The sequence below is a fragment of the Pleurodeles waltl genome, chromosome 1_1, assembly GCF_031143425.1.
Source record: "Pleurodeles waltl isolate 20211129_DDA chromosome 1_1, aPleWal1.hap1.20221129, whole genome shotgun sequence".
Lineage (NCBI taxonomy): Eukaryota > Metazoa > Chordata > Amphibia > Caudata > Salamandridae > Pleurodeles > Pleurodeles waltl.
In genome coordinates, this window is record NC_090436.1 from 830787620 (window position 1) to 830813868 (window position 26249).

The 26249-nt window shown below is 43.0% G+C and overlaps 1 protein-coding gene across 2 annotated transcripts in view; it reads right to left on the reverse strand.

Annotated features, from left to right (window-relative positions):
* The window catches only part of TRPM3 (transient receptor potential cation channel subfamily M member 3), a 1350903-nt gene that overhangs the window by 787734 nt on the left and 536920 nt on the right, over positions 1–26249 (reverse strand). For both annotated transcript variants that reach the window (XM_069228883.1, XM_069228872.1), the window contains exon 5: positions 8100–8224. In XM_069228883.1, the coding sequence (XP_069084984.1) occupies positions 8100–8224 (125 nt within the window). The remainder of the gene's footprint in view (positions 1–8099; positions 8225–26249) is intronic.

Here is a 26249-nt window from a genome sequence, read left to right on the forward strand (position 1 = left end):
ACCAACAAAAAAACAAGTATCCTCACAGTCTGGTGAGACAGAATCTGCGATGGGTCTAGAGCACCTCCTCATGGTTGAGGGGGGTGATGACCCTACGGGAGGGGCTATTCCCAAGTAGAATCCCTCGACTTATCAGCCAGATCTGGAGGGGAGGAGGAGCTCCACAGGGGCCAAGGTAGCAGCATCATCCCCATACACAAATAATGCAACAGAGAGGTTACGATGATCCATGCAACCTGGTTACAACCCCAGGAAGAGTCCCCCAAGGATCCAATAATTGACTAATTAGAACAGAATCTAAAGGGAAGCAGGAGGCAAGTCCCCCGTTATCATGACAAGCAAAAATAATGTGACTATCAGGATCACAAACCCACGCAAGAAATAAACTCACTCACAGAGGCAACAGAGATGGATCAGGAGCATGCATGGAGCAGAGAACAAAGCCACCGATCACCTGTTCATACAACTACTCGAGAATACCCCTTCATACATAGATCAGAGAATGAGCAGGAGTACAATGGGACATGAAATACAAACACAGCAAACTTACAGGAAACCAATGAACAGCTGACAATAATATTCACCCCTCTATATGTATCACAGGGACCTTGGGATATACTTAATAGGTCAAATATCCTGCGGCTGTTGCATCATATACCATTACTTGTGAATCTCACAACAGGGGACCTCTCAACAGTAAACTTTAACACATATGCATGGATCAGCCAGAGAGAATCTACATTAACGACATGGGCTGACCTAGGCACGGTTGAGAGAATATTTGAATTTGAGGGATTGCTGGAAAAGTGGGGCATAAAAATCAGCAAACCAGAGAAAGAAAGTTACCCTTGAGTGCTGTCTCTGGAAAATCAATCAACATGCCCAACTGAAAAAACGTTCAGTGCCTTGAGGGGAACCCTGGTGATAAAACCTCTGAAAGTAGATAAGAAAATTACTAAACAGTTGACAAGGAACACAGGAGGGATCCAATTTGATGACGCAAGAAACGGTCACAGCAATTTGGGAGGGCGGGACTGGGACTGGCTTCCTGCAGCTTTAATCAGTAAAGGGAAAATGCATATTTAGCCATAAAAGGCTCTCATTAAACAAACCAAACAAGGTGATTAAGATATTCAGCTGGAACGTGGCTGGATTGGCCTCCCTTATTGCTAGCCCCAACATTGAGGGCTTCTTAAAGAACACCGATATTATGTGCTTTCAGGAAACCTGGACGACGGCGCCACAAACCATACCGGGTTTCAAAACAACTCAGTCCCCTGCACAAAAGAAAAGCTTGTTTGGAAGACATATGGGAGGTCTTGCAACCTACGTCAAGTTAGACGGAGAGGTTAAATAGGTGCCTTGGAAAAAATCGACTAGTGATGTCCACATGATAACCATATATGTTTTAGCCCTCACCAAAAAAAACAACACCGATATTAGTCACAAATGTGTACATAAATCTCAATCAGGAAAGCAAACAGATGAAGGTTAAATCAATTTTGTCCCTATTAAAGGAATTTTTATATGAGCATACAGATCAAATCGCAGGAGATTTCAATATTCGACACCTCAGAGACTCCATAAGATCAGCCCTAGAAACCTTTTTCTAGGAATATGAACTGAGTGTGTCCAATTGCAGCAACACAGTAGTGGGCACACTCATTCTGATGTTCAAAAACATCTCCACATTAGACTACATTTTCTTAAGCCCAGCATTACTGTGCAGATGTTTAAGTCATAAGGTGACAAATAGATCTAAAAGCGACCAGAACCCCGTAGAAATAGATATAGACATGGAAGCAGTGACACATCAGTCCTACAAGGCCAGCGGACAGCAATTATCAACTAACTTAAGCCCATTGACAAAAAGGATTAAATGGAGCGTGACCTGCAAGGCACAATACGACCTATGGAAGCAAGCCAATGGCCCATTAAACTTTGAAAGGGAGACAAGCAAGATCAGTGACCAGTGGGCAAACACGATAAAGAACTTACACGCTTCTCTATGCAGTCCAATGGAGCAAGGGTTTGTGGGAAGCAAAAGGCAAAAAGCTGACATGTTCACAGCAACTAGGGAATATACACAGAGCAAATAGAAATGCAGGCGGGCAGAAATGCGATGTAGAAGGAATAAAACCTCTGAAGCAGAAGCTCTTAGATAATGTTCTTGCTTTTTCATACCTAGGTCAGAAAGCATTGAAATCACCTGCTCAACTACTTTTTGCTTGTTTTTTTATTAAAGTGCGGCCTTTGATGGTGCATCCTCTGGAAGAACCTGGTAGATACCAAGGAAATTGTTAGCTTCCATAATCGCACTTTACTCCGATACTTGGGTGAGAATCAAGATCACAAATTCACATGTTAACAAGAAAATCCACACCAAAAAAGGATTAATACAAGGATATGTCATTGCTCCTACTCTCTTTAATCTGTACACGGCCGACCTTGGTGCGGAATTGCTCAGAGGAACTACCCTCCCCCCGAAACTGGGTAAGATAGTGCTCCCCATAATTCAATATGTGGCCACCTGGTCCTGCTTGCTCAGACCCGGATAGGGTTGAAAAGGGGCCTGGACATATTACATAACTACAACGAAAAAAATGCATTAAGGGCAAACGCGGCAAAAACCAAGGTCTTGGTCTTTCGACATCAGACCAAAAAACATCAAAGAGATTGGAAACGCAGTTCACTAAAAATAGAAGTGAAAGAAAAATATCACTACCTTTGAGTTTGGTTACGGAACACAGGTAGCGGCACTGAAAACTAAGGCAGAGAGAACTACTTATGCTTTAGCAAAACTCCATCTCCGGCTCAAATCACCAACATCAGAGTCAATCAGGAGTGTTATTAAAGAGAAACCTTGCATATCCCGGTAGGCTGATTACACCGCTGGGAAAGTGATTCCTAAATCAACCAGATACGCAGGGATACATCTAGAATTCAACATAATAAGAATGGATATAAACTGAAAAATGGATATAATTAAGCTTTTCCATTGTGTTTGTAGGACCAATGCTGACAGCTTGAGGGGGTCCCTGAAAATAATCTTTGAAGATGATTCTAGTAGCTGGGCGATCTATATCAGGCAAGCTGAGGATTTTTTCAATTTAGCTCCCTCCGAAAACATTGTAGGAGGCTGGCCTGGTTTGTAGTGGGTACCTTGGGTACTTACACTTTACATCAGGTCCAGTTATCCCTTATTAGTGAAATGTAGTAGTGTTCTAGCAGCTTAGGCTGATAGAGGTAGCTATACAGAATTTTACAATATCAGATGTGATGTCACATTTTAAGGATAGCCTTTTCTGGCGTTTACGCTTTCATTTCTGCGATTACAGCATTCTAGATGTATTTTATTCTATGTGTGTTTATGGTTTTCTATGCAACAATTATAAGTAATCATGCAATAAAGTTACCTATCTACCTACTTGCTTTGCTTTCGCCAAACCACTGGGGCAGCCTCAAGACCCCTGTAGTTCCAGCCAGCTTCCCGCCTCCTGTGGGAACTGGCATTTCTGTCACAGAAAGTGAGCTGCTAAAGATGCAGCTACTTCTCTGTGAGAGCAATTGTTTCCTTTGTTTCCCTGCCTGCATATCTGCAGGAAACCTCCACTAGCAGCAAGTGAGAGCTGTCTGACAGCACCCACTTGCTGCAAGGGTTTGCTCTGACTTTGCAGGAGTTGTCAAATCTCCCACCAAGTAGCCAGAGCAAACAGCTATGTCCTAGGGGTGGGCACCCCAGGACATAGCAGGATCCAATGCTGGGTGGTGGTTGTCCCCAGGGCCATTATTGGCTCCTCGACTGGGCCCCCTCCAACATTAGAATTTGCACCCCCACATACAATTCAACTTTAGCCCTGGGAGGTGGTAGTCCAAGGGGCTGTGGGGGGAGCACTGTGGTCTCCAGATATATTTAACTATAAGTCCCAGGGAGGTGGTAGTCCCTGGGCATAAAGCAGCCCTGAAGGGGGGCCCTGTTCACACACCCCTTTATTTTTACTTGTCCCGACATCTGGCTCACCTGGGAGCTTTAGTAAAACAACGCTTGTGTTTTAAAAACAATTTTCCTGTGAAATTGCATATTCCTTGCAAATTTGCGTAAAAAATTTTTTAAAGTGCTTTTTTGCTCTGGGGGGGGTGGGGGGGGGGGGGTCCCGCTGGGACCCCAGAGCTAGGGGGTCAGGGTGTCCCTAGCCTGGCCCCTTCACTTTTTAAAATCTTTTTTTTTGGTCCCGGCTTCAGCCGAGTTCCAAGATGGCTGCCAACACTTCCTGGTCGAAGTGATGGCAGCCAATCAGAGTGCTGCATTTCCCTGCACAAGCTCATTATTATTTGCGAATCATTTGCGCCTCTAAATATCTATATTTCTCTTTCTTGTAGTATCTCAAAAACTACTGAATGGATTTACAACAAATAACAAAAAGCACTCTTTCTGAACCAAGAGCTACCTTCCTGCCTTCCTGCCAAATTTGGTGTAATTCCGTCCAGCAGTTCGGGCTGTAGTCGTGTCTAAAATCCCTATGGGAATTATAATGGGAAACACACTATTTTGACCCCCCATTTTTCTCGGCCCCTGCTTGATGGATCACACCCCATAGCTTCCCATGTACAACAAGATTCACAGGAACACTTTTTTTAAAAATTTGTGGAGATTCATTGGACGGCACCAAAGCTATAGCCAACTCAAAAAACACTTTTTCATGGAAACATGAGCCTAGCTATAACTACTTACTAGCGACTGCCAGTAGAATATTATATATATATATATATATATATATATATATACATATATATGTATATATTAGAAAACAGGAAATGGGTAGTAGTGAGAGAGAAAACTGCACCTCTCATAAAGGTTACAAAACAGTCAAAACAGTGGTGGGAAATTCATATCAATAGAAAGAACAAATAGTATATAAATGGTAGTCGAGGAAATTGAGGGCACAGACTTATCAGGGTTTGGATGTTTACCCTCTTTTTTGCTTTAAAATATGCCTGACTATTCAACTTAATGAGAGGAATGGATTTCTGCGCAGTGTGCCTACTTGAGATGTTTGTGACAGGGACTTGTTGCTATGATGATTTGGTACTACCTGGAACCAAACAAGATTTATATTCTCTTTTGACGGCTTAAGAAATATCAACTAGTATAGCGGCTTCTTTGAAGTACTTGTGGTTAGCCTTGAGAAAGTCACATTCAGTGACGAAACACGTGTCAAAGACAATAAAAGGAGTGATTGCATAATAAACTTCTATGCATCCTTATTATAACAGGATTATTTAAAAAGTAGTATGTATTTTTTTTAACCGTCTGCAGGAGGTTTATGCTGTTTATTGAGATATATATATATATATATATATATATATATATATATATATATATATATATATATATGTTACCTAGTGGTGACCAGTTAGGACTTATGGCATTGCCATGCACTGCTAATTCCCCCACAAATTACAGCAATCATGTCATCTTTCATGATATCATTGATAAGATCGATGTAAAATTTGCAGTAAAATGTTTGACAAAAAAACTGTGCATGGCGAGGACATGACTTATAGGCACCAGTTACAGTTACAGAATGTAACTCTGGAGAATTTCTATGGTTTGGTACATTTAAAACGTGAGCGTAACTAACATCCCTGTAGCCTTTGTTTTTTTTTTTTAAATGAATATATATATATATATATATATATATATATATATACATAGTCAGTACTGTGTAGTTATTGTTAGGCTCTAGGTTCTATATAATGAGTTTTTTTGGTTTGCTAATAGCTGTGATTCCATTTGATGAACCCTTACAAAACTTTTCCAAAAAAGGTTCATCCCCCACAGTTTTTTCCTCTAAAGTTTCAGGGTGATTTATCGAGCAGGGGCCGAGACAAAAAGGGGATTCCTAATACTCAATTTCCACATGCAGTTTTCTATAGGAATGGAATTACACCAGATCTGGCAGAATGCTAGATCTTGATCTAGAAAGCGTGCTCTTTGTGATTTGGTGTAAATCTATACAGTCGTTTTTGGGAAACTGATGTTTGAAAACTTTGTATATCTCGGTGGTTGGGTTTGCAGTAAGCTTGTGAAATTTCCGTGGTCTCACAACTTAAAAAAATAGAGTAATCTGACTAGCCATGGGTTTTTTTTCCCCATCAGCTGTCTCGTTCTCGCAGGAGCAGGAAACTCCTGCAAACGATTGGCTGCATGCAACATGAAGAGACATGTAGCACTTGCCATTTCAGGACACATGGGCTCAATCCATATGTGCTAAAAATTTAAAAAAAGAAAAAAAACAATATGATATTACAGGACAGGGAAGAAGTACCGCACCTAGGGCCAAGTGGGTGTCCTGTGATGAGCCAGCATGGCCACCTGGACTTCTGCAAAAGCCCAACGGGAGCGCCGGGAGGTCCGCGCTGACTCTTATGAGAAAAAGAGATTCGGGCCTGAGTGTCAGCAGTGGCCTGGCAGAAACAGAAGGTTGGCCCTGCCATGATAGAGTTGACTGCCAGTGGGAGTTTGGATGCAGAGCATGGCCACAGGCAAGGCACTGATGCAAACCCCACAGCATTCAGGGCCAAAGGTTAATCGCAGTGGAGGAAGATGGCCGCAGCACTGGCCTTGCTGCCAACAGTATGCCGCACACAGCTGAAGGCCTTGTACAGTAGGGAGTTGACTAGCCGTGCGGGGTTGACCTTACATATAAAAATAAATTACTTTATGTTAAAGATAATTCTAAAAATGTACTGAAAAAAACAAATATTACAATGACATGTCATTGATGCCCTAAAGTAACTACAAAATTCACCCTTGCCATGCATTGCTTAAGAAATATCATATTACATCACTCATGACGTGTTCTATGACATCATTGATAACATCACTGCAACATCTCAAAGGACATCATTGATGACAAACCTATGCATGGGGAGGCCACGAGTTACTGTTACTTTATGGGATGAGTGATAGTCACTTGAGATAACTATAACTGGTGAATTTCAGTGGTTTCGTTAGTTTAAAATGGTAGGTTTTAAATTACATTTTCCCCTGTCTATAACGTCACTTTAACCTTTGTGTTTTTTCAGTGAATTTCTATGATTTTTTTAATCCAAAGTAAAAAATTATCACCATACCTGACTATAACATCACTTTAAACTTTGATTATTCAATAGTATTCAAATATGGAGCAGTTTAGTTCGAACCTCTCTCTGAAAAGGGTGGCTGCACAAACCTCATGAAAACAAAAACAACTCCAGGCACATTTGCGTTGTTTAGATCTGTGATTCCTATAACTAAGAACATTGCGCATACCTCACACATACATTTATTCGGGAAATGGTTTTGATCAGGAGACTCCCCAAAGTAATTATCTCTGCAACACTTAATCCCACCAAATAGAGTCCAGGGAGATGGAGTTGAGTTTATCACACATCATTCCTGAAAATGTAAATCCGAGGCAACAAAGTATAGGGTGCTGGCAAAGCACACACACACCATGGGGAACAATCCAGCTAACTAGTTTAATATCTAGGGCTCCACTGGAAGAACCAGACTGCTCTTAAGACAAAAAATTGTTGGACTGGAATGAAGTCCCGAGTGACTGAAATTACTTAGCTCATTCCATCCTTCACTGATTTCTTTTCCTGCTTAAGACCAAACGTATTACTGGAGTCTGGGAATTGCCCGAAACTGAAAAATAGTTAGGGGATTATTTGCTGTAGTAAATATGTTATAAAGCCATCCTTTTTTAAAGCTTGTTCACATACGGCATAGGCAATCATAAATGTACACACTCTGCATGGTTCATTCTATTTGCTTGAAATGCCTTTGCTATCCCTTTTACATTGATTTTCTTTAGAAATGAGACAACATTATCACAGAAGAAAAATGGTCATTACTCGCTAGTTTATTATGCCAATCTTCGTCATTCGATGGACTAAATGTCAAAGCTGGGCACCAAAGCAAAGATCGGCGATTAATATGTTTTGTCACATTTGAAATATAAAAACGAAAACATCATCTTTTACCAACATTATGTAACCATTGGATCTAAATGGAAAAAAAGACAATCTGAACAGGTTCTCTCCGAACTTACATCTTTCCCGATAAGATCCTCTTGGTTTTCTACAATTCCCCAGGGAGCGATTCCAATGGTACAGATTTTCCCTCTAGACTTGGAGGCATGGTCCTTCAGTGCATCTCCTACGTGACGGATGACTCCTGCAGAGAGGGGAGACCACAATGAGCCCAGAGGAGCAGCAGAAGCAAAATCCAACTCAGTAACACTCACGCTCAGTGCAGGCCTATTCTAATTAATTCATGATCAGAAAATGCTAAGCAAACAGATGAGCTCACAAACTCTATTCTAGTGAATATAATGAGTATCATACAATAGTACCTTGTTAGCACGCCAAGGTAACACATTTTCTCACGAGAAAGCAATTATTTATGGAGCCATGTAAACTTTCTCAGAGCAGCTACAAAATTCCGGCGATTTTTGATTAGGTGGCTTAAAGATAACCTGTCAATAACCACCTTATAAAAAAAAACTTCTAATTTTTGAGAGTTGCTTTAAAAATAACTTAAATTGCAGACGGCATTAATCAATGGTAGGGACCCATTGTTCGAACACAGCTGTGTTCTTTCCACTGCTGTCACTGAATTACAGCAGGACCCAGCATACACTTTGGTGTGCACAGGTTCCACTACTATTGTCAACCAGTGACAGAAGCTGTGGCACAGCCACTCATAAGCATCTGAGTGTTTATTCCCTTGAGGCTTCCCGCAGTGATGGAGAAAACTCTACCTCTTCCTGCCACAGCTAGCGCTAGCATGAGACTTTGTTTACTGCGTAAGCAGGAGCCCACATGCATCTCTTGCTCAGTGACTCAGAGCACGAAGGAGAAGGAGGATGAATGCAGATCACTCAAAGGGGTCCAGCAAAGCCCATGCAAGCATGTTTTAGTAGAACTAAGGCCTAGATAGCTGGTAGTATCATGCAGTCAATTATCCTTCACCGTTGTTATCTTCCATCATAACTCAAGTGACAATTATCTTGTGGTAATGTACACTACCAATGCCACTAAAATTATAATAAACTGTATTTAATTGATGACACATGCTGGGTTTTTGGATTCAAAACGGCATGTTTGGGCTGCAAAGTAGTCTCCCATCTTTGTTTATTAATTGTGTTACTTCTGCATCAAGCTCATTTCCCTTAATTATACATGCTTTAACCTAAAGAGGGATATATTCCTGATAGATATGTTTAAGGCTAAATTAGTGTAAGACATTGGGGAATTTGTTGAGAGGGTGAGTACCCACCTCGAGCAATAATCACAACCTTTGTCAGGGTGAACCCTTAAGGTTACTAAATTAAGCTGAGCTCCTTATGCAGTTCTTTAACAGTAAACAAGTCAAAGCACAGCGCACGAAAAAACTCAAACCAATTTAGTAATTGAGTAAATTGTAATCAATAAAATGACAGCAACCACAAAAATTTAATAAGGGGAAGCGGAGTTATGAAATTTGATAGTTTAAGTATGGAAATAGCACAAAAACCATTAAGCGCCAATCACAGGCATCTAGTTGTGCTTGGCTAGTACTTAGGCACAAGTTAAAGCCGACTGCAGCAGAGCGTGGGTCAAATACACAAATGAGGTTCAACCTGGTCGCAAGTTATACTGTAGGACTTTGTCTAGTTGAAGTTACACCTTAGGACTTTGACTCAAATGGAAGTCAAAAATCATCAGTGGGGCAAGGCAGAAGGCTGTGGCTGAAGATGGCTCCATGTCACCGGATAGCCGCTGGCTGAGGTCTCATTTAAGCTGCTAACAAAGTCTCGGTTAAGCCACTGACTTATGGTGGAAAAGATCAGAGCAACAGGAATTATAATTTTACACCCAGAGAAGGTGCCTGTCAGAACCCCTTCCAGAGGGCGATAGGGCACGTGAGAATTACTGGGTCGAGCCATGGTGGTTGATGTTACGCCTGATGACTTGGGACAAGGCTTATTATGGGCTCTGTTCTGCGGGTTGCTCACTTTAAAGTGCCCACTCGTTTGTTGTGCTCTTCCTCCAGATAGTGGTATATCACATCAGGATAGTGTCAAATCTTAATAGTCCCAAGCACTGGCCAAGGGAGCAACTAAAGGTTCACACCTGGATATCAGCCTCAGTGATATGTGTTTTAAAAAGTTACTGAAGGGGCCCAGCCCTTCTCTTTATAATTCCATTCTCAGTCCTACCCCTTTCCTCAGATGTGCCCTCACCCCTTAGACCAGTGACTCCTGTCTGAAATTAGGATCAAAGAGCTCATATTGAAGTACGTGGTAGAGATCGCTCTTCCTTTCTCCAATGTGTTTCCTACCCAGCTCTCAGATAAGCAGCAATCCACAAATCTGCTGGGAGAAACTTCCACCTCTCCCTGCTCCTCCAGCAATCCCTGGGTCTCCCAAAAAGAAACATAGTGGTTTCCATCTATTGTGCTCTTCACAAGTGTACACATACTCCTGCTCACACATGCGATGAGACATGCGCAGTCTTCAATGTACTGTACCTTTTCTTGGGCAAGTATACATTCTAGAACTCATGGCACATCACATGCCATCCCTCATGTGCAGTTTCTTCCCGCAGGCACAAGCACATCCTAACGCATACACGCAGCTGTTCACACAGTTTCTCCTGCACGTATTATCTCTCAGGTATACTTACATCTTCAAGCTGCACACAACGCAATGCAGGCCAAGGGTTGAGTTAAGCACACAGAATCAGAACTTTACTAGAGTGGACCAGGAGGCACCTCTCTTGTGACACAGGTAAACTGAACCTGTTCATTCTACAGTGAATGCTTTCACTACCACACATGTCTTACTTAACTCCAGTTGAAGGAAGTAGCTTTACACCTCCTGAGGGTAACGTTTTGGGGCGATCCTCATGGTCTAAGCAGATCACAGTCCATGAGAGAGGCCTAGGTCATCGTGCACACATGTGATCCATGTTTGCCTATGACCAAAAATCATTACCAAGGATCCAGATATCAGGGCAGGGCAGGGCAGGGTGAATGACATCTCTGTCCCTTCTGACACCTTTGCCTGGGGAAGATTTCTACTTTTGCACTTTTTTGGAGCTTGGGTTCTTCCAGCAGGGCAAGTCGGAGACTTTAGCCAAATAAGGTTTCAGAAGGCTAAATACCTTGTCCACAAGGTCTCACTTAATCAAATTTGCTGCTGGGAAAGGCCCTAAGTGGGAATAACCTGGCATCACAGTGCTACAAAACCATTAACTATGGGGTACAAAGTACTAGAGGAAACAAAGGTACTAGATATAGAGGGGCTTAATAAAAATGGAATACTGAAGGTCTTCTTAAAGGCACAATATGGGCACATTTATCGAAGATGCAGGGACAGAGCATTTCAGGTCTAAGGACCAAGGATTCTGAAAGCATGGAGGCCACAATGAGCAAATTAGAAGGATGGATGGCCCAGGAGCTGATTTCTAGAGAAGGTACCTTCATGATTTATAGTTGAGTAGGTGGTCTTAAAAAATAAAGGATCAGGTTTTAAGTAGGATATATGCACCAGAGTATGGACTTTTCATAGGGTGTACTGATTCAATTGGAATTCAGAGTAAAGAAGTAAAGAACGTCTGACCAAGGTGACATGATCAAATGTTGTTAGTCAGGAGACCAACCAAATAGAACAGTTCTGGACGTGATGTAACTTTGTGATAGCATATGCTGGTGAGCCCAGATACGTGGCATTATTGCAGTCCATTAATGAGTCAGTAAATACAGCAATGGCTGAGTCATGATAATCTCTTCTTGTCAAGAAGTGAAGGGATACTTAAGAATGTTCAGTTTCCAAAAACAAGATGCTGCAACTGTGGTAATTTGTTGAAACAGCCCTTGCTCTTGGTCTGATATAAATCTTGTTGTTTTGTCTATGGTAATTGATAATGGTGATAGGCCTTGAAAAGAGGGCTAATGAGAGCTACCAAGAAGTTGATTTTTACAGATCAATAAAACCTCTTCTTTCAGAAGAAAGTTTCAAAATGGTGCAACTGCTCTTGTGTTGTACAACCAGTAGACACTCAAAAACATTGGCTGCATAGTTGGATTGGTCATGAAATATGCTTTTAAATTCACGGACCATATGATAACAACAAGGGACGCATGTAGATATTAAATAATAAAGGGAGACTGTAAGCATTACACTGGAAAGTTTTATTTTAAGCCTTTACCTTCACTATTTTCTGTGAAAAGTGCAGTGGTTGGCCATGAGTGGTGCTGTACTTAATCCAGCTCTGAGCTGGGGTACATTTACCACTGGTTTGGTACTGTTCAGCTGTAGTAAATTTAGAAGTATATTCTGTGAATAGGAATGGGCTTAATGTTTTGTGGGTTGGTTCATAGCCCTCCTTAAATCCTCCCCCAACCATCCCCAACTACTCCTTACTCCTCTGCAAACCCTTCACATTTAGTAGTAAGTATACTCCCATTACCAGCCACACCCCGGTCCCTCCCACCTTATTACTAAGTAGTTAACTTACATGTATGAGGCTTTACCCATAGAAAAGATACAAGAGGTGAAGGTGCAGATGTAAACTTATGGGTTTGTGAATTGCATTTTGTAGTAAGTGGAACTGCAGTAGTTCTCCTTTATATACCACAAAACACAGTTTGTGTTTTTTAGGCTCTGAATTGCATAAAGCCACAATCGCAAGTACGCCACAGGTATGCAATCGAATGATGGGAACAAAAAGCGGAATAAATATACTAAAAACAGAGATTATATCTATCCTTGTGTTATGAATATGAACAAGAATCTCATTTTTGGAAAAGAGGAGAAGAATATGACACCTTATATTCAAGACACTATTAATTAGTGTATTGTAAAATATAAAATAGGACAGATTTGTCTGTTAAGACCACTGACAATTGTATATAAATATTCCTGAAGGTATGAAAAGAACAAAGATTTCTGACACCTAAGTCTTGGAAACAGATTATATTCAACTGAATGATTTTTAGATATACTTTATATGAAAAGAGCAAAAAACATATTGGAAACTATTGTAATGACATTTCATTAATACAGGGCTTCATACCCCTGATGAGGAGGTGTGAGCATGTAACTATGCTTATTCTTAGAGTGAAATGAAACAGAGAATGTAATGTCTTATGTATAGTTGGGATGTTGAAAGTAGTGGTAGCAAACTGTGCATCCACCTACCAGCATTTTGTTATGATATAGATATACTAGCAGGTCACATTACAAAATGAGCATTTCTAGGGCATCACAGGAGCTCCTGCCTAATTAATATTAATGAGGCAGGATGTCATTTGTGACCCTATACAAATGGCTGTGAATGCACGGATGGAGGTCTACAAAGCACAGCAGGCATCTATTCCTTTGTTTGCAGTCCTGACAGGAAACCCTTTATTTAAGCAATCCATGTCCCTAAAAGGGACAGGTGTTTAGCAACACATGTTTTCATATTAGGAATGACATCAGGGAAGCCTCTGAACCAGTGCCTGTGGCCCTGAGGCTAGAAGTAATGATTTGTAAAGAGGAAGCTGTTACACAGAAACAGCTACCCCTTTGCAAATCAGATCCATTCCCAAGTTGGGCCACAAGCCATAGATCCATTCCACTGCAACTCCAAAACAGAAGGGAACATCTGTGAGTAGGAAATACTTTTCCAACCTGTTGCAAAGGCTGTTTTCATTACTAAAAGGCTTTGATACTGCAAAATTGCTGTGTGTACCTGAGGCTCACAGTCACAATTCCTGGACCTTTAGGACATATAACTAGAAATACATACCAACCCTCCATACTATTTCCTCATGCTTTGAGTTTTTGCTATTCTTAGGTTATTTCTACACAAGAACAATTATTGGTTTGAAAAATTAATAGGTCATAAATATACATAGTTACAGCCTTAGTTTAGCTTCTTATTTCCCAAGGCTTATAAAACAAGTTTCTAATTGTTGGAAAATAGCACCAACTGTTACAGGTGCATTTAAAGTTTAAAAGTTTAGGTGATAAAATGCTCATATGTACTGTTAGACCTAACAACCTTGGTGTGGTTTCCCCTAATATTTTGCCCTCTGGCCTTCTGTTTTGCTGACCTCATTTTAGTTGTCTTTAGGACTCTGGGCTCTTTATCACTGCTGACCAGTACTAAAGTGCATGCGTTCTTTCCCTAAAACATGATACCATTGGCTTATCAACAATTGGCATATTTAATTTACTTATAAGTGCCTAATAAAGTGCACTACATGGATCCAGGGCTACTGGTGGGCCTGCAGCACTGATTGCGCCACCCTCTTCAGTAGGCCTTTAAACATGGCTCAGGCCTGCCATTGCAGATCCGGTATGTGCAGTCTTAAACTGCCATGTCGACCTGACAGGTTAACCATCTTGCTAGGCCCAAACCTTCCTTTTTAATACATATGTCACCCCTCAGGTACGCCTTAGACATCCCCAAGGGCAGGGTATGTGTATTTAAAAAGTTAGAAGAGCACATTCCAGCTTTACATGTCCTGGTAATAAAAAACTCTTAAAGTCGTTCTTCACTACTCCAAGGCCTGTCTCTCCCATAGGTTAACATTGGGATTGCTTTATTATATTCTGTACATTTAATTTCAAAATGGTAAGAGCTGGGACCCCCAAGTTTGGTGTCTTTGGAATCACAATTTAAAATCACAACTGGAAGTGGTCAGGTTTAAAAGTTTAGGTCTAAAAATACCACTTTTAGAAAGTTGTCATTTTCTTACCTTAAATCATGTAGTGTCTCAATGTCTCTGAATACACGTCTGGGGTGGGTGTCAGCTGGGCTCTGCGCATTCCCTCTCAACTGCCACATACACAGGGAGCTTAAGTGTGCCTGATGGGCCATTAACATCTTGATGGGTCATCCAGGGTAGGATGGGAGGAAGGAGTTGACTCTTGCACCTCAATGGGCGGTGACTGACCCCACACAAGGAGCTGCATGACCCTCTGTAGTGTGTCTGGAGCCAGGGAAGGAAGGACAGGGACTTTGTACACTTTAAAGGAATTTCTTTGATGTCTCCCCCACTTCATAGGCACCACTGGGTATAAGAACTGGACGTCTGACCCTACCAAACCAATACACATCTGGAACTGAGGGCATTCTGCCAGGAATAAAAACTGCTGTGCTGCTGAAGGGACTGTCACTTTGCTGGACTTTGCTGGACTCATGCTTTGATGTGTCTGTCCTGCTGCCTCCTTGCATGGTAGTGAGAAGGAATGGACTTGCCTTTCTACATCCCCAGGAGCAAAGTGACTTCAGGGGCTCTCTGGCTTGCCTCCTGTCCTGAAGTCTCAGGGACATCAAAGACTTCACTCAACCCTGCTACAGCCTCTGGACTCTGCCAACTGAGTCCTGCCAAGTGGTGCCTGGGCCCTTGGAACGGGGTACTTCAGCTGTTTGTACTAAAAACCATGCATCCCTGTTGTTGCGCTGGTTGGAACCATCACATCTTCTCTCAATGCCAATGCATCGCTGCCACCACTGAGGACGAAGACATTGCACCGCCTGCTGCACAGCCTGATGATGATTTATCACTTTCAGAGTTTCATGCCACACTGCTGCTCACGGACATCGCATCAATGACTGCGTGGATCAGAACTGATGTACCACCTTTTCATTTTCCCTTTTTCTCCTTGCATCAGCTCTTCAACATCGATGCAACCCTCCACACAAGATACTTTTTCAGCAGGACAAGATTGGTCCCTGTACCTGGCTGGTGCTCCATCGCAGTCACCATGAACTTCTGGATTGTACCCAGTTCTAGCGCAACCAGAGTTCTTGTTGTTTTGGTCTTGTTTTACTCATTTAAGTATAATCTGTTTTTCTAACTTGGTCTGGAGTCTTTTTGTGATGTTTTCACTGTGTTACTATGTCAAGTGTTGCATAATTACTTTACATATTGCCTCCTAAGATAATCCTGCCTGCTCTGTGCCAAGCTATCAGAGGATGAACACAGGTTAATTTATGATGTGTGACTTACCCTGACTAGAATTGTGGTCCCTGCTTGGGCAGGGTGCAAACCTGTGCCAACTAGAGACCCAATTTCTAATATGTACTATTATTGTTATAATCATACTTATTATTAATATTAGAATGATTTGTATTTTACTTTCTTATGACAGACACATTACTTTTCCAGAAGGCACATTTAATGAGAAAATAATGCATGTACTTGCCAGTAATAATTTGTGAAAGGCGGCTAGTGATGTCTCATCCTATGCAACCTTGTTGGAAATTGGGTTACGGGTTGCAGCAACTACGATCCAATTCAATCAGCAAAACTGGACAGATGCAATTTTAAAGATTTCAGGTAAGTATAGTGCCAAAAAGCACAAAGTGCCACTCACAGTTATCTGGATGTGTGAGATTGTGTAAAAGTCAAAAGTTCAGGTTGAACGTAATGGAACGCAGACTGTATCAGGGACCAGGTTAGTACAGCTGAAAGGCTTACCTTCAAAGTACAGTGCAAAGAGTTTCTTACAGATTGGAAGTGGCCGGGAAGAGTAGGGAGAGCATTTTGGATGGTCGTTGATGTATCTCTAAGAGCAGGTGGCGCCTCATGGGTTGTCATCTCTGTGTCCCGAAGATCCTGTTGGTGGTCGCGGAAAGTGGCTGCTAGAGCTTCCTATTGACAGTCATCGAGGGGTGTCAATGCTTTAGTGCGAAGTGCAGATTTTGCATTGCTGGGCATTGGTAGCGGTCTCAGTGGCACAAAGAGTCAGGTTCATTGAAGCTTCATGCTGGCAGACGATGCCGGCGGCAAGCGATTGGCATCGTCAGGCCCATTTGGGGTTGTGAGGAGTCCAGGGGGACCAGCAACTCACTCCAGTAGAGGTAAGGAGGACAAGGCAGGTCCAATTGTAGGTACAAACAGCAAGTCAGCTGGACAGTTGTAGGGAGCCCCTGGAGCTTTTATGTCCCTGTAGCTCAGAATAGAAGGTCAGTCAGTTGACATTTGGAGTTACTTCAGCCGGGGATGAGGTGTGCAGGGCCAGTCTTCCTTCTAAGCAAACAGGACACCAAGCAGTCAGGCAACAGAGTAGCAGGGCAGCTGCATAGAAGTCCTTCTGGCAGCAGAGCAGCACACCAGTCATTCCTCTGTTGTACCCACAGGTCCAGAGGTGTACAGAAGAGAGGTTCCGAGGGTCCTTTTTTTATATACAGTACTTTTTTTAAAAGTAGGAGACGTTTCTAGATAATTCCCTTTGAAGTCCTTGAAGTTTTCTGCCTCCTCTGCCCTGGCTCCAATCTGGCTGCATGAACAATGCAGTTGTGACAAGTCTTTTGTTTGAAGGCAGGGCACAGCCTATTCAGTTTCACATGGGGCTGTGCCCAGCTCCCCCCCCCCATCCTGCCAGGTGATGGCCCATCCAAGCACACCTAATCCCTCAATGGTGTAGATGTCTAGGGGGAATAAACAAAGTCTGACTGCCAACTACACCCAGTCATGTATCCCAGGAACAGGCGGGAAGCACCAAATAGCCAGAGTAGGGAAATGCCAACTTTCTAAAAGTGGCATTTTCATAATTGTAACTTAAAATCTAACTTTCCCAGATTTTTAATTATAGCTTCACAGATACCAATCATAAAACGTTACCTGTTTCCAATCCAAAGTTAGCACATATTAAATGTAATAAGGCAATCCAATGTTATCCTGTGGGAGTTGCAGGCCTTGCAGTAGTGAAAAAACTAATTTAAGAGTTTTTCACTCCTAGGAAATTCAAAATGTACAAGTACATGTCCAACTTTTTAGATGTGCTGCGCCCTCACCTATTTAGGGCCTACTCTAGAGATGACTTAGGTGTATTAAAAAGGACCGTTTAGAGTTGGCAAAAGGTTAATTTTGCAAGGTTGAAATGGCAGTTTAAAACTGCACACACAGCCTGCAAAATCTACTTATGTGGGAGGCACAATCAGTGTTGCAGGGGCACTAGTAGCATTTACTTCACAGGCCCTGGATTACATGTAGTACCATTTTTCTAAGGACTTAAAAGTAAATTAAATGTGTCAATTGGGTGTAAACCAGTTTCACCATGTTTAAAAGAGAAAGCACAAAAGCTGTAGCAGTGGTTAGCAGTGGTAAAGTATGCAGCGTTCTAAAAACCAACAAACATGAGCTATGAAAACAGTAGGATGAACGCAAAAAGTTTGGGGATGATCCTGCACTGAGGGCCAAGTTCAACAAATCCTCACTCTGTGTATGATGGAGTGTGATAGCTCAAACATTGTCTTTGTGTGGCACCAGTGGTTTGTAAACCACTCTCTTCATGATACAGACACAGGCCCTCATTCTGACCCTGGCGGTCTTTGACCGCCAGGGCGGAGGACCGCGGGAGCACCGCCGACAAGCCGGCGGTGCTTCAATGGGGATTCCGACCGCGGCGGTAAAGCCGCGGTCGGACCGGCACCACTGGCGGGGTCCCGCCAGTGTACCGCGGCCCCATTGAATCCTCCGCGGCGGCGCAGCTTGCTGCACCGCCGCGGGGATTCTGACCCCCCCTACCGCCATCCAGATCCCGGCGGTCGGACCGCCGAGATCCGGATGGCGGTAGGGGGGGTCGCGGGGCCCCTGGGGGCCCCTGCAGTGCCCATGCCACTGGCATGGGCATTGCAGGGGCCCCCGTAAGAGGGCCCCTAAATGTATTTCACTGTCTGCTGCGCAGACAGTGAAATACGCGACGGGTGCAACTGCACCCGTCGCACAGCTTCCACTCCGCCGGCTCGATTCCGAGCCGGCTTCATCGTGGAAGCCTCTTTCCCGCTGGGCTGGCTGGCGGTCTGAAGGAGACCGCCCGCCAGCCCAGCGGGAAAGTCAGAATTACCGCCGCGGTCTTTCGACCGCGGAACGGTAACCTGACGGCGGGACTTTGGCGGGCGGCCTCCGCCGCCCGCCAAGGTCAGAATGAGGGCCACAGTGTTCTCAGTCAAGGGAACCAACTTCCCTCATTTTGTGCCTGGGTAAAGAAAAAATGCTCTGGTCTACAATGAGCAGAGATGCTACATAAAACATCAAAGCAGTGCTAGGGCTTTAAAAAGAAAACATACTCGGCAAGGTAAGAATGTGAAGGCAGAAGGGATAAGTGGGAAAGAAAAGTTAGAGAATTAGGCCTTCCCTTCTACTAAAAAAATAAAAATGTGTTAGGAATTTAAATTAGTGTGTGCAAAGGGAGCATTAAAAAAGTTGAAAGTGTATAATAAAAAAATAAAAATAACCCAAAACTTTACAATAATGGGGATATTGCAAGTCACCTCAAGTTATAAGGTAAAGGATATGCTAACCCACAGATGATGATGATTAATATTATCATCATTATTAAAATGATTATTATATTAGTTATATTATTATGTTTATACTAGGCACACTATCATACACATACATAATTATGTATACTAATAGCATCAGTAAAAATACAAAATGCACCTTTCTACTTTGATAAAATCTTTTGTTTTTACATTTTAATATAATGTAATGTAAAATAGCTATCACTGCAGAAAGAATGCATATCCGTTCTGTAGTTCTTTTTAACTTGATAAAACCAATACATTTTTTTGCAGGTATTGAATTATTGAGAGGCACGAAAGCTTTATGTTTGGTTTGTTCCTTTCATTTAACAAAATATATTTTTTTTAAATCCCAATGAAGACCTATATAATGTTGACACACCACAACAGTATAAGTCCTCTTTTGATGTGCTTAGTGAGAGCTATCCCTTTAGATTGATATCTATTATATGAAGGAGAATATATGTATACCTACATACACAGAGTAGCTTTTGTTAAAGAACATATTAGTCGTAACTTTGCTGATAAAAAGGGCAAGAGTACAAATTGCTTCTCTACAGTAATGCTACTATGATGGAGAATGCATGACAAGAGGTGTGTTTGTTGCACAATATGTACAGTTTGAAAGCATATTTCTCAGCTAGGTATTTTCTACTTGAACCAGTCTCCTGTGGGCTAAAATCACACAAAGTTCCCCGGTAGGCAAAATAATGAAACTTTCACACTTTTCAAGTAATGTGAAATTTGAAGACTTATGTAAATTATTGCTGTATTATGAAAATTATGTGTGGTCTGAAACAGGAGGCATTCCATTCTGTTACCTAGGACGTTAGGATGTTAGATTGCCCATACAAGCATACAAGATGGCCCCATCATCAAAGGTAACACGCCAGGGTACATCTTTTTTATATCCACCTGGGAATCCATTAATTCTTGCACGAGCTCTGCAGGGCAGCATACGTTATAAGCTAAAAGAGCATAATTTATTTTCTGCCTTTTCCAGAAGTTCACCTCCTGCGTAGATTAATGCTTATGAAGGCAAAACTCTGAAAACAATACACCAAACAGTAAAGTACAAAGTAAAATATGAATTAATTATGTATCCTGGGTTTAGGACCAACATTAAATATAATTCAGCCCCCCTGTTTGATATTAATTAATAGCCCAAGTCAGTGGTGAAGCTGGTTCTTAATAAATATTTAGCAAAAATAACCGGTTGAATATTACCTTTTCCTTGCATCAAGCTCTTGGAGGCTAATTTACATTAGCTCTCCAGCAATCAATCAAGTTCTTGTTCTTAATGAGGTGTGAAAACCTCTCAAGACCAGGGTAAATGGTCAGGGAGTGGGAGTTATATGTTTCCCTTTCAGGGAGACCGGTTGAGTTGGGCCCAGGAACTTAATTAACATAAAATGGCATGGTCTGTCACAAGTTAATGTCATGTGGCACCTGAAAATGGACTCCCTTTGTCCCCATAGTCAGGCTGGCACCGAACCCAGTGGGAGGAAAACTACCTCCAAAACTGGGATTGAGCTACCACAGAGGTAGGGACCGCTCATTACCCAGGCCACACATCTGGTTGGGTTCAAAGGCTCTGTACAATAAGAGGAGTATTCCCCATCCAGAGTTTTGGCAATAAGGTGCACAGTGGGATTATTTGTAGTAGGGCAAACATGAACTGCTACAAAGATAGGTAGGGTTGCCACTGGGGCTTTTACCTGATTGGTTAAGGAATAGCAGGAATCACCCCACACACTAGCTGGCCCCAGGCATAAGTGGAGCACATCAAGGCACCATTCTCTGAGCACTTTGTGGCCCTACAGATATTTGGAAGAGGACAGGACCCGGTGTGTGTGACCTGAGACGAACCCCAAAGGACTGAGCCTACTCCCCCTTGTGCACAGAAGAAAGAAGTGAACATCAAGGGTCAATTAGCTGACCTGTGTAGTTACAAGGACAAATCAAACTGCAAGAGGCCTATTACCTGAAGTGCCCGCTGAGCCGCAGCAAATGGACCTGGACTGAACTTTGCTATTAGGCTCTGACTGACACTTTGAGAGTCTCCAAGTGCCTTCTTCTGAGGTCCTGGGGGACCTACTAGTGTACTCATGTGATTGTGTGTGCTACTGAAGAAAGGCTGGAAAAGCATGCAAACTCCAGAGTTGCAGTGATGGTTGCTGGGAAAAGTATCTGACCAGCAGTTCCACAACATCAGATTGGATTTCAGCTCCATGGAGCACGGAGACCGCTGCACCACCAAAAAAAGCTACACCCCCATTCTGCATTGAGTTTTAGAACATTTTCAGCAAGATATCTCAAAAGCTCCAGATCAAATGCAGGACCAACCTGCTTCAGATATCCGGCTTTCAGGCCCAATATGGCGGCTGGCTACAGTTTCAGCATTTGGGACACAATAGATTTGCCAGACATGAAATGGTCCACACTATTTTTGCACCATTCCCCCTATTTAGATCAGAGCTTTGAGTCCTAATTTATACTTTCCTAATGTAATTTTATTTCTAATTGTATGCCTTTTGGGAAGTTAAAGGAGTATCGCTTTCATTCTTCACCAAACCTTACAGTTGCAGATCATCTCCTGGTATTTACGATGTTTTCATTGTTAAATATTGATTAAATGATAGTGGATATGTTTTCATATTTCAATGTTTCATGGACCTGAGAATTCTCTTGAAGCACCAATAATAAGAAGTGCTTAGAACAATTATTTTGTAAATGGCTCACTTGAAAGAGATTTCAGAATTGGTTTTAGGTAAGACTCATTGTCAGTTCAGTTTTTCCTCAGGCTTCTCGGAAAGAGATTCCTGAGCAGCGTGAGTGTTTTTTCTTTTGACTGTAATGCCTATTGACCGGCAGGCCGCTCTGGCGTCATTGCAGTAAAAGTGAAAGTAAAACAAGTCGATAGACTTGTAATACTTTCACTAAATTAGTGATTTGGGGCATATCTCAGCCCCGAGCACTGATTCCCTTAGGGGAGGTATCACTGGGAAGGGAATAATCTCTTCAGTCTCCCCTTTCCAATGGTATATCTGCCCAGTAGGTCAGTGCTTGGGGATCACCACAAGAGAGCGATCCCCAAGCAACGATCTATCCATTTGGCAGCAGGTATGAGGAAGTGGTCCCTTAGGAAAGGGCTTGTGCTCCCCCTGGGGGAATATATAAAATATGCAAAATTTCAGTCTTTCTGCCCTCAATCACAAGCCAACTGGACACCAGGGTTACTTAAAAAAAAATATATAGGGGTGAAGGCTGACTTCATTTTTAATAATATTTACCTTGTGACTTCCGATCCAGTATTTGAGCCCATGGCTCCATCTCCCCCTGTATTGCTACCACCCATTCCACGAATCTGTGCTCACATTTATTCCATCCCCCCCCTTTTTTTTTTTTTGCTACCATTTAGCCCATGTATCTGTGTTCCTATTTATTCATAGATTTTTTATTCCTTTTCCCTTTTTGGTCCCGGGACCCTTTTGTAGTCTTTTTTCTCTGTCTGGCATTTTCAGATCAACGCCCGCGCGTTGCCTGACTGCCTGACCTTGCCTCTTGCCGGAAACACTACTATTCGGCTTCCGGCTAGTTGCGCTTTTCAGCGTCCCGGCCCGGGTTCCTCTTACCTTTGGGAACAACGGACCGGGGTAGGTTACCGCCTGGCCAGAGCAGCTGCAAAAAGTAAGTGCTCCGCCGCTCGCTGTTTTTTATTTCCGAGTCCCGTTTCCACTCCCGGGATTCGGCTTGACTCTCGTCCGTTACGCTCTTTAGTAGAGGCAACATCCTGATTGTACTTTTCCGACACTCCATGCTTACACCCATTACCTGGGGGCATGTTACTATGAGACGATGTATCGCCTCAGGAGACACTCGTCTTTATTGTGATTTACTTTAGGGTGGGTACATGTTACTTAACCCTTACACTGATGCAGACATTTTGTACCATTCCTTCAACTCCTTGTTGTTTAGCTTTTTCACCAGTGCGGTACCAATGCCTGTACTGCTGTTTTTTCTGATTTTCAGGGACTTCCGGTCCCCCATGATTGATCATCAGTCATTTTACTGCTACACAGAATTCATTACTTGTACCATTCATGTTTGAGTTATTATGTTCACTGTGATGGTTCTATTTGAGAACCTACCATTATTACACTCCAGACCTCTATGCTACTAGATATTTGAGAGACTTGAATGGGTAATCTTCCTGTTATTTAAAATTTGTGTTCCATATCTCCTCTGTAGACGTCATTTAGCGCTGGACCATTGGTCTGTGTATTCCTAGGATGCTCGTCTTCAAGTTTAGGACGGTAAGCTTGTATTCACAAGCATTTGCATGTATATTGTTCACGAGTTGACACGTTCACTGTGCAGCACGGTCGCCTTTCTTTCCCACGATATACATAAGTCATGTCTCGTGCTTAACTTTGGTATAACCTATGTACTTCTTTTTGCAGGGCACGAGTTAGGAACTATTGGTTCCATATTCATGTAAGTGACTGTTACTCTCCCCAGCTAATTGCTGGCCTATAGTAACCTATATACCTTGTTTGGAATTATATGTGGCCCTTATTATTCAGGAGATACACATAGCTACATAAGGTCCTGATGCAGCATCACTGGATCCGTTTGGACCACCAGGATGCGAAACATGTTGACCCATGAGAGGTTAGACTTTGGAGATTTCCCAGACTCCTCTCTTTGAGATATAAAATTTAAAAAAATTCCACTATAAGAGTGACTGATCTTAATTTCTTTATTCACTCTTCTGACTTTGTTTTTTTACCTTGGCCCTGACCGTCCATCTGGTCTAATAAAATCTACTGTCTCAGTGGCGGTTTTGAGAGTCAATTTTAAACCACATTCTTCTCTGATCTCCGTCGACACTTTATTCACCTTTGGGGTCACGGCACCACCACATAAAAAGATCTCCGGCAAAGAGCCCCCCCATTAGGGGTGGTGCCCGTCAGACATTGCAGCGCCGGTCTGACGAGGAGCAGTGCCTATGATGAAGCATGACACCCTACGGGTGTGTGAGGCCTCTTGCTCCTAGAATTTAGGACCCCGGTCACTATTTCCTGTTTTACATGGTTGGAACAGTGTATTACTAATTTTTGGTGAAGGCTGACTACTACAGGTACGGCCATGCCCCCATCCTTAAAAACATACACCAACACTCTTTCTGACCCCTCTGGAGGGCAGATAGGGGGTGATTGCCCCAATGTGCCCCCCCAGAAAGCCCACTAGACACCAGTGAATTTCCTTTTTAAATAAATATAGGGGTGTGGCTGTCCACCATGGGCATGGCCATACCCCCAACCCCAACAAGAGGACAGAAAAACGTTCTGCACCCACCACCCCATCAGCCAGATGGGGTAATTACCTCTGATCTGCCACCCAGGAGCAGAAAGGCCACAAGTCACCAGGGTCAATTAAAAAGATAAATATATGGAAGAGGACTGCCCACTACAGGCATGACCTTGCCCCATTCCTAAAATAGTAAAGCAACATTTTGTCTATCTCTCTGTTGAGGGCAGATGAGGTGATTATCCTCAATATGCCTCGTGTGGGGGTGCAGAAAGCCCACTAGACACCAAGGAATGCATTTGTTTGAAGATATAGGGTTGGGGCCACCCACCATGGCCATGGCTATAGCCCCCATCCCAACAAGAGAACAAGCACTTTTTCTGCCCCCTCTATGGGGCAGAAGGGAGTAATTACCCCTGATGTGCCCGTCCGGGAGAGCAGAAAGCCCACTAGAAACCAGGGTCCATACAAAAATAAATATAGGGGTGGGGCCACCCACTGTGGGCAAGGCCATGCCTTCACCATTACAAAAATATGGTGACACTCTCCTCTTTCCCCCATCCTGGAGGGCAGATGGGGTGATGGGTAGATGCCCTCAATCTCTCCCCCTGGGGGGTTGGGCAGAAAGCCCACTAGACAGCACAGAATGTTCTTTTTAAAAAACAACATATCGGGGTGGGGCTTTTCCTGATAAACATGGCCATGCCCCAATTCCCAACATGAGGACAGAGATGTTTTATGCCCCACGGGGGTAGATGGAGTAACTACCCCAGATCTGCCTTCCAAAGGGCAGAAATCCCACTAGACACCAGGGTCAATAACAAAAGTAAATATAGGCATGGGGCCGCCCACTTTGGACATAGCCATTCCCCCACCCCTACAAAAATATAGTGATCATCTTCCTGTCCCCCAAAAGGACAGATGGGGGTGAGTGCCCCCAAACTGACCCCCTGGGGGGGGGAAGACAGCCCACTAGACAACAGGAAAAATACGTGGGGTTGGGGGCTTCCACCCAAAAAAGGCAGTCTTTATGACTCCCTTGTTGAGGATTGGGGCAATTACACCAATTGTTTCCCAGAAGCCTAAAGCCTACTGGGCATGGGCCCATGTTCTCCTGTGGTCCAATTGCCTTTCTACCACCCCATGGGAGTGGATAAGGGAATTCACCTGTAATCTGCTCCCGGGGAGGGCAGACTATCCACTACACAACAGGCATTTCAAAATGGAGCCAAAACAAACAAAAGGAAGGTGTGGCCAACTCTGGCATTGAGCAATATCACAAAATAAAATGATGGATGGAGTGTTGAAACTTTTCCAACACTCACCCCCAGTCACTGATCTGGGTTTAATCCATCGTTATTTTGCTTGCTACGTAACCCCAGTTTGGACCCAACTATATGAAAATCAGTCTTGACCCTGCTCCCTATGGGAGCAGGTAAAGCCCAAGCTGCCAAGCCAGGTCTTCCCTGAACAGGATTCAAGCATCTAAGACCAGTTTCCGGGTATCACCCTTCATGAGCCAGGCTAGCTTGAATCCAGTGGCGCAGCAAGCAAGGGACCCACATCTGGGCATACCCTAGCCACTTAGGGCGCAC